This window comes from Danio aesculapii, chromosome 14 (assembly GCF_903798145.1).
Source record: "Danio aesculapii chromosome 14, fDanAes4.1, whole genome shotgun sequence".
NCBI classification, from domain to species: Eukaryota; Metazoa; Chordata; class Actinopteri; order Cypriniformes; family Danionidae; genus Danio; species Danio aesculapii.
In genome coordinates, this window is record NC_079448.1 from 24,321,171 (window position 1) to 24,331,422 (window position 10,252).

The 10,252-nt window shown below is 33.3% G+C and overlaps 1 protein-coding gene across 1 annotated transcript; it reads left to right on the plus strand.

The window, feature by feature from the left end:
• Window positions 1–629: 629 nt before the first annotated feature.
• nudt22 (nudix (nucleoside diphosphate linked moiety X)-type motif 22) lies at window positions 630–8,807 on the plus strand. Its single transcript, XM_056472530.1, has 7 exons — window positions 630–650; window positions 876–1,022; window positions 3,139–3,646; window positions 6,094–6,207; window positions 6,408–6,505; window positions 6,611–6,704; window positions 8,616–8,807. Exons 2-7 carry the CDS (start codon window positions 937–939, stop codon window positions 8,712–8,714), a joined length of 999 nt encoding a protein of 332 aa, XP_056328505.1. The 5' UTR covers window positions 630–650; window positions 876–936; the 3' UTR covers window positions 8,715–8,807.
• Window positions 8,808–10,252: the final 1,445 nt, after the last annotated feature.

The following is a 10,252-nucleotide window of genomic DNA, read 5'->3' on the forward strand; positions in this document are numbered from 1 at the left end:
GGGAGAACTATAAGCCCCGTTAGCCCCGTTTATTTCCCCCCTAATTTCTGTTTAACGGAGAAAAGATTGAGAAGAACAACTATTCTTTCTATTCAACTATTATAATATTATTTCCAAAATAACAAAAACGTATACATAATATTTGCTGTATTTTTTTTAATTCTGCGAATTATTTTTGCGATACTTTAAATTTTATTACTATATATTTGATTCAATATATCTTCGATTTTAATATTGAGCCCACAGTTGCACAATTTATTTGGCATATCTTTTAAATATATTCGCAACAAAATCGCAAAAAAATAAATAAATACCGTTGTTTATAGTGAAATATGTGACGTATATAGACTAACATTAATTATCCAAATGACATTATTTTTGACAAGTCAATAGCGTGTTCGGTTGAGCAACAAAACCACAACAAAACATAAAACATACAGTGTATACCATGAGATTTATAAAACATACAGAGTGTACAATGTGATTTATAAAACATACAGAGTGTACCATGTGATTTTTATATGTTTCCAACTGAACGTTACGCTGTTGCCTGAATTTCACCTTGGGACTTTCATCTTCATACCACAGGAGACGTGCGAGCTTTTATTTTGAATCATCAATCTTCCGGAAGTTGTTTTATCAACGTTTAGGTAAGGAAGTAAGTTCTGGTCACAGGCTGTCAACAACAGTATATATTATCATTTACAAGCTGCGTTTCATTTTAGAATTCCCAAGGCATCAAACTAAATATTTTTATTTAAACATTGTCCGCTATTTTTGTGCGTTTGTGAAGCGAATTCAGCTTTTAAAACAGGCATCAGTCAGTTGATTTATTACTAACTTAAACTTTGTCTCAAAACATCCTTCCTGTCTAGATGTAACGTTACACTGCTCAGAAATCATGGCTAGGTAGGCAGCTCACTAACAAGTTTTGTCATGGATCCAGAGGTTTCGCTCATGCTTCACTGTGATCCATCACAGGCTCTTGAAGAACATCAGATGCACGTAGAAGTTTCAGACAGGTAAAGTGAAAAACTTTCCATCCTAAACACCTCTGTAAAATATTCTGTTTATGTAAATTGTTCTTCACATTAAATATAATTGAGTTTTTTTTATTTATTTAAGAAAGCCTACTAAATTGAAAAAGTATCTAAATGTTAATTATCTAATGTTATGTTTTCATTTCCATTACTCTAGCATGTAGCTGATGTACTTTTTTAAACAATAAGTGATCATGATAGATGTACTGATACTTATTAATCAATATGTCAGAATTATTAGCGCTCCTGTGAAATTGTAATTCTTTTGAATGTTGAAAATAATTTTCCAACACATTATAAAACATATTTTTTTTCTTTAAATAACTAGTTTCTAATAATAGATGCATTTGGTCTTTGCCAAGATGATTGTACAGAATATTTTACTAATTTTACAAGATACTAGTAGTCAGCTTAAAGTGCAAAATAAAGGCTTAACCTCATATTGAGACAAAGTTGGTTTTATATTAGCACATTCGTTCAGTGACAACTTGTGACATGCTCTCTATATTGTTTACTGTGGTACTTTAAATATTCGGCCTGAAATCGCAAGCAAGTATGACTTGAAAACAATAGCACTATTTAATTGTCTGTAAACAGTGCTGTGTTTTGATAGATATTATGTACTGATGTGCCTGAGATTTTGATAAAATATTTTTTCAATTTTTTTGTAGGCTTATTGCACATCACAATAAAGGTCTGGTTGTTATTTTGATGTTAATTCTCATTTAATGTTTAATAACTCATTGAAATCAAAAGTGGGAACTGTTTCATTTAACAGAGCTTATTACTTTTAACATTCAGTTGCATTTCTTTAAAACTAACTATAACATAAAAGCTTCTGTAACAAATGTATCTGTTGATGTTAATGCATTAACTTGCGTTCTCTAATAAGACCTTATAGTAAAGTGTTACTTGTTGTACTTCCATTTACTTCCATAAATTTTTGTATTAATAGTTTTTTTACTCTGAACATTTATACACGCATAGATAATGTAGAATGTAGACAAAAGGAAATGATGAGTTCTTTTTATTATACTAGTTCCAGTAACCCTTTTTTGCAGCTTATGTGAAGATCCTGTTGAAAGCTTTTAAAGAATATGCCTATGTCATACTAAAAATATTATTTGAGCAATTCCATGTAAATGTCAACCTTGCCATAAAAAAAGGTTTTCACCAAAACAGCGAAACTCTTAAGTTTTTGTGTATGCAAGTATTTTACAGTACTCTGAAAATACTCAAAAATGTCTCTGTCAAAGTTTTTAAACAATTATATTTGATTTACCAAAGTCACACAAGTGCCAATTTCATATGTCACATGCCAGAGAGATGTGACATCCATAAAGAATTTTTTCCTCATTAATTCAAAAATGTTAAATAAAATAATATTAATAATTTTTGTTCTATAGAGCAACAACTCGTATCCTTTTGATTAGCATTGTTTCTTTTGGGTTGTGCAGTTTAATTCACAGAATTTCTACTAAGTATGTTAGTGTAAGCTCGCATACTTTTTTGGTCACATCCATAACGATGGTTATTTTCCTCATTTAAACTATAAAAGTTGTTTTCAGATTGATATTTTTCTGATCCCATAACTCTGTGGTTAGTTGTTGAAAATATAAACCAGAAAATAATGTTAACATATAATTTCTGTGTGAATTTATTTTGAGAATTTACTTAAGATGTCACATCCATAATGCTGAAATTGTTCATTATATTTTAAATTGTGAAATGATTCCTGCTGACAAATAGGTAAAACCTTGTGGTTTGAGAGAAATAACAATTTAAAGTGACAATGAATTAGTATTGTGGGGCCTTAAATATCATCAAATGATTCTTGCTGTAGATTTTGTTTTGATGTGTAAAAACTATTGTTACTCTGATTTACATTTATTTGGTGTTTTCTGTATAACATGGTAAAAAATTATATTAGTAATATAATATTATATTAATTATATTAGTAAATTTTTTTGCTTGGAAAAACAAAAATAAAGAAATAAAGTTGTATCACAGATATGCTTGATAAAGCCTATTTTCATCTGTGAGCGAAGTCCATTTTGATGCTTTAAAAACAAATATATTTTTTAACTTTCCACACTAGATTCAATCGTCAGCGTTTTCCTGAAATCGAGCAGCACATTGAAGCCATCTGGACTGACCGAGTGACCAAAGAACCATGGCTTTTCAATGGCGCCAAATTCAGACTGCATTCAGCACTGCTCGCGCTCACAGAAAACGGACCAATGGGAGAACAGGCCCTCCAAAACACAACGCGCTTGCGGCACGATGAAGGAGAGCACTCAGAAAGCACTCGCAACAAATCTTCGGGGGGATTGGCAAAAAGAGAGCAACCATGTGTGGTGAAGTTACAGTTGGGCCTGACTTGTTATAAAGACTATCTGGGGACGAACTGGTCACGAGAGGCAGAGAAGCTGCAGAGTCACGGACGGAACGAGTGTTTGGACCCTCAGGCATTTCTGTCGCAGCCGCTGGGGGTCGGGGCTGTTTTGGCCACTGCGGATGGAGATGTCGTCCTGCTGAGGAGAAGTCAAAAAGTGGCTGAAGCTGCAGGTCTGTTAGACATTCCTGGAGGACATCCAGAGCCGAAGGTCAGATTTGTGTTGTGTATATATGATCTTTCTTTGAGGCGAACGTGCTACCTGCTGCGCCACCGTGCAGCCCTATTATTATAATTTACAACCCCAATTTAGAACAAGTTGGGAAAGTATGGAAACTTCATTATTTTTTTTAAATATACATCCTTTCCTGTCATTCATACCTGCAACACATTCCAAAAAAGTTGAGACAGGAGCAATTTAGGGCTAGTAATCATTGTAAATGATGTGATGTGAAACAGGTGATGTCAACAGGTGATTGTAATTATGATTTGGTACAAAAGCAGCCTCCAGGAAAAGTCTAGTCCTTTTGGAGCAAAGATGGGCAGAGAATCGCCAGTTTTCCAACAAACAGATGAGAAAATTCTTGAAATGTTTAAAAACAATTTTACTCAAAGAATAATAGGAAGACATTTGCATATTTCACCTTCATCTGTGCATATCAAAGTTAAAAGATTCAAGGAATCCGGAGGAATTTCAGTGTGTAATGGACAAGGGTGCAAGTCTAAGCTGAACAACCATGATCCCTCAGGCGGCACTGCATCAAGAATCGATATTCATCTATAAGCGATATCTCCACATGGGCGCAAGACTACTTTGGCAGACCTTTGTCAGGTACCACAATATGTAGTTACACAACTGTACTGTGCCAAAAGGAAGCCCTATGTTAACAGTGTCCAGATGCACAGTTGAATTCTCTGGGCTCTGAGACATCTGGGATGGACCATCACACAGTAGAAACGTGGTCAGATGAATCAGTATTTTTTGGGGGAGAAATATGTGCTGTGTGCTCTAAACCAAAGCAGAAAAAGATCACCAGACTGTTACAAGCAACATGTCCAAAAGCCAGGGTCTGTCATAGTATGTTGTGTCAGTGCCCTTGGCAAAGGTAACTTGCACTTCTGTGATGGCTTCATTAATGCTGAAAAGTGCATAGAGAATTTGGAGCACAATATGCTGCCTTCTGTTCCAGGGACGCCCATGCATATTTCAACAAGACAATGCAAAACCACATTCTGCACACATTACAAAGTCCTGACTACGGAGGAAGAGGATACCGGTACTTGTCTGGCCTGCCTGCAGTCCCGACCTGTCTCCAATACAGAATGTGTGGTGCATTTTAAAGTGCAAAATGTGACAACGAAGACCCTGTACTGTTGCCCACCTTAAGACTTGCAGGAAGAATGAGACAAAATTACACCTGAATCACTTGGTGTCTTCAGTCCCTAAACATCTTTTAAGTGTTGTGAAAAGGAATGGCAACATTACAAAGTGGTAAATGCTTTACTGTTCCAACTTTTTTTGAAATGTGTTGCAAGAACCAAAATTGGAATGTATTTATTAAAAAAAAATAATAATAATGAGGAACACATTAAATAATGCACTGTTGCATTGTCTGCAATGAAATATAAGTCAAAGTAAATTTAGAAATCACTACTTTTTTTATTTGCGTTTTTCATCCTTTTTGTGATTTGGGGCTGTAAAACAACACTATTTTATTTAATGTCTCATTACTTATTCTTATAGCAATGTCACACGGCTCTTCAGAAGTCATTCTAACAATTTAAAATTATTATTGGTATTCATTTAATAAAAACGACAGCAAGATTTAACAAAAGCATGTTATTTATATTGTTATTGATGTTCAGTTGATTTTGCTGCCTAATATTTTTTGGATTTATGATTTTGATTATGAAATTTAACATTTTTAGGTTGTTAAAAAGGAAAAAAAAAACAAACAAAAAACATTTATTTCAGCAGACATTTGTTAAATTGATCAAGTGAAAGGCAGTTCAGTCATTATTGTTTTTATACAATTGTTCTATTCAGTTTCTATATTCTTCTGAGCTTTATTCACGTTTCAGTATTGAAAAACAAATACGGTGTCAGTTTCATCAAAAATATTAAGAAAAGTGTTTTCAATATGATGATAATAGCAACCATGAAGCAGCTTATAATTATTATTTTTTACTTCTTTAACTGCTCAGTTTTTTTGTGGAGCAAAATTTGGGGCAAATTATGCAAAAAAATATATATTATCAAAAAATTCTAATTTCTAATGTTAATCAAAAACATTTCAGCATTCATAACACCATCACTTTATTAATAAAAGGGACACACTAATAATTTTATATGCAAGCATTAATTCAGCATTGGTATTATTTCCAACTAAAATAATTTGTACAAAATTATTATAACATAATCCAGCATTGAAGAATAGAAAGCAGTTAATTGAAATGTAATAATGTATTGTAAACGATTTGATTTATTAGACGTTCAGTAGTTCTACTAGCCAAAACTATAGTTTTATTAATAAATGATTAAGATGCTTATATTTCAACTGAATTGTTTTTAATAAATATTTAATTTTGATCTGCTGTAATGGATCTATTCTCTTTGTGTAGGTATATATAAATGTAAATGTGTACATGTGCCTGTAGATGGTGTGCCCGGGGGTCAGTGAGGAGGATATTTGTGTTGAGCTTCTGCAGGGTAAAGAGAGAGCCGTTGTCTCTGAGATCTTCTCCTCTGTGTGTGCAGAGGTCAGCGATGAGGTGTGTATCTATGAACATCACATTTTATACAAACCTCTTTAATTACACATTTGGATATTTTCTTCATTACATCACATAAAATGTGCATTTTCCTTATTGGAGTGGCACATAGTCACTCTTTTGGTATTTTTTGCCACAATTTTGGTCCCTTTATGTCCCATTTATTTATTTTTTTGCTGTTGTTTTGACACTCATTTCAGGTGAACGTTCCTCTGGCTTCTCTCAGTAAACCGTTGTTTATGGGAATTGCCCTGAACCACACCAGTGCAGGTCGACCCAGTGCTGAGTTTTATGTTCGGTAAACCTGACTTTATGTTTGAAATTTGAATGTCTACATAATGAGCTGTGAGTTTTCACAACTACACAACTGTGTGTGTGTGTGTGTGTGTTTTACTTTGTGAAGGTGCACTTTGACGACGGAGGAAGTGAGAGATTTCTATAGACGTGGAGGTCCAGAAGCAAATGAGTCCACTGATATACTGTTTCTCAGTCGAGAGGTAAGCATACTGTATATAAATGCAATGGTGGCCAAGAAAACACATACATACAATTAAACTAGCAAACTGGAAAATATCTACATCTATTTATCAGCACATACAAATACAGAAACACACTGCAAATAGACCACAACAGAAATGTATCGGGGATCCAAAAAAGTGATAAACCTGGCTGCTTCCTGTTAAAGTCAGCGGTGTTTTCAGAGATGGGAGAGGTATGGTTTTTGTTGTTGTTTATTTTAATGTCCTGGCAGTACTAGTTTCTTACTGGTATGTTTTTAAACTTAATAATCTGACTAATTGCACAACAAATGGTAAATGAAACATTTTAAGGCCATGTTAGGAAGAGTTACAGCAAAGGATCTTCAACTAAACAAAAACTCCCCTCTCAAACAGGAAGAAGCGGTCTGTTGCTTTTTTGGGTCCTCTGACACATTCTTGTTTGCACTATTTGCAGCATAGGGTATATGCCGAAGCCTGCTAATAGGACTTTGAATTTGCCAGTAACCCGGTTAAGCGCTTCCAGTCAACTGTATGCCAATGCAAAAATCGGCACGTTTAAGGTCTGTTTTCTTTATAAATCAGCGATTTGTGATAGTGATATCTGATATAAAGTGGGTCTCAGATTGTACAAGAAGCACTGCATTAAATTAATTTTCCCCGCCATGTCTTTATAATATGAGCATTTATTTTACCCCAGTATATTCAATGGAGCTTCTGCTCTAGCCTGCTGATTCTGACGGGCACGTGCGAGTAAACAGCGTTTTGTCTCGTTTTACGCTTGAGCAACTAAATGAATGCCAAAGTTTATATAACTGAATGTATTTTAATTACATTTTAACATCGATGCTGTAAAAGGAACCGTATAAAATGGAAAAAAATTCACAATAACAGGTCACCGGAAGTTTATCAGTATAGGAAAAACACTAGTTCGGCATATACCCTATTGAAGCTCTCTTGGCCACCGTAAAATACAGACAAATCACCACAGCAAGAGGTACAGAAGTAGCTGTGAAATAAAAATGGACATTTCTAATGGATGGAGTATTGCAGGTTTTATTATAAATTAAGTTTATCTTTGCAAATCATTATTATTGTTTCTCAAACTTTGAATATAACGAACGCAATAAAATAAAACATATACACAGTGCTCAGTAAATGAGTACACCCCATTTTGAAAATCTATTTCTCAGTGAATATAGGTCATATATTTTGGTGCTTTTGAACTAAACCAATTTATTAAAAATGAATATTTATTAAAATAGAACATCTTTAGAATAAGATACCGTTTAAATTCAAGCAAAATATTGCAAAAAAAAAAAAAAAAAAACTACAAAATTTCTACTTTCAATTTCAAGTTGTTTCTCTTGATTTTTTTTTTTTCTTGTAATTTTTAAAAAAAATATTTTATAATATATTCCAATATAAATTTTGTTTTTCAAATTTTTTTGCTAGATTAGCTCCAGATTTGGCTTCAGTGCTGACTAATCTATTTAAAAGGTGGATTTGTGAGGGATGTTGAGCACGTAAACAAACTGCATGTATAAGGCAACTGTTACTCAAATACAGAACTTGTTGCAGTTTTTGAATTGGCTAAAAAATGTGATATTAAAAATAATCACACACCTTTTTAATGATGCGTACTACATACAAGCAATAAGGGAAGTCAAAAATAGAAGTTTATCAAGCATTTTCTGTAGAACTATTTGTTTATAATGACAAATTATGTTCAAGAAGAGGTTTCACTTGTATCACTTACATCACAATATGGAACTTTTTTGCAGTTTATTTCACTTTTTTTTTTTTTTTTTTTTTTTTTTTTTTTTTTACAAAATGTATCATGAGCTACAAATGTTAAATCGTTTGAATGACGAAAAAAACATGATTCAAACATGATTTTTTTTTCTACAGAAAATGCTCCAGTTAAACGAGCGCTCCCCCTTGTGGTCAGAGATGTGTCCTTCAGCAAAGGGTGCAGTTCTGCTCTATCAGAGGGTGATGCCTGAATAATTCACTTCATACACACGAGTGTTATTTTATGATTTGCCAACATTCTGTGTTGTCTATCATATAGTGGTGTTATGTAATACATAATATATTCTATCTCAGCCCTGTTCCTGAAAGCACATCAACACACTTTTGAATGTTTTCTAATTAAACAACTAATTTAACTCATCATCAGCTCATTAGTAGAAAGAGTTCAAGACTTTACATTGAATGGTCAGAAATGACAGATATTCAAACTGTGTTCATGAGCAGGGTTAGGAAACACAACTGGTAGATATGTATAAACCTATTCAAAATAACTGTTATCTTCTATTTTGTATACTGGTGGGCAAGAGGTCAAATTATTTTCATATTTATACACAAACATTCAAAGTATGTCAAGTATATTTAGCAGATTTTGTTCTATGAAAACGTATTCTTTAAAGTGAATTTGAACAAACTTTTCATACTGAATAAATAAAAAGTGTTTTTAAATATACAAAAGACCAAGACCTTTAATATATGGTGCTAAACATGTTCATAAAAACACATTATTTGACTAGAAATGTCAGATTTATTGGTGGAGCAGTTTTTACAATAAATATATTTCCTTGGAGAATCTTCTCTAAGTAGAATCTACAATTAGCTAAATGTGACAATGAGAAGTAAATATCTGTAGATAGAATTACACTATGTTCTTGTTTGTACAAATAAGTAGAGATATCAAAGGGTAAGCTTAAAAAAAAATACAGGCTAAACAAAATCAGTTGCTATGCCTTCTGGTCCATTTGCTGAGTTGTTGATCATACAGATATGCGTGTAAATAATAATCAACGTCTTGCTTAAACTGTTTGTTTTACTTCATAAACTCAATCTAGTGTGTTAAACAGGAGTGACATTCAAAATGTACAGAGTGATTGAAAATCACTGATCTAGTTTCCTCACCGCTCTTTAAAAAAATGAATTAAAGGGTTAGTTTACCCGAACACTTCTGTTATTAAAGCGACAGTTCACCCAAAAATAAAAATGTTCTCTCCCTCGTGTGGTTCCAAACCAATGTTGAACACTAAAAAAGCCCTTTTGAAAAAGATGAAAAGCGATAACTATTGACTTCCATAGCAATAAAAACAAATACTATGGAAGTCAATGGTTACAGTTTTTCAGCATTCTTTAAAATGTCTTCTTTTGTGTTTAAAGAGGCATATTATGCTAAAATCACTTGTATAAGGGGTTTAAAGACAGTTGTGTGAATAAGTGTGTGAATATGGGCAGCTTCTAATGGTAAGTGTAATACTTATTATTTTTTATAACACTTCATAAAAGCAGTCTACAGAAAGACTTTGATTGACATTCTCCCTTTCTATGTGTTATCAGAGGGGGAAAGCCCTGTCCGGTTAGTTTTGTTGTTGAATCTGCCACTATGCTGACACATAGGCATTGTAGCTCCGCCCTAGACATGGGCCGGTATAAGATTCTGACGGTATGAAAACCTTGGATAAAAATATCACGGTTTCATGATATCACGGTATTGTGATTACTGCTCTAAAATATGTTCCTTTTAA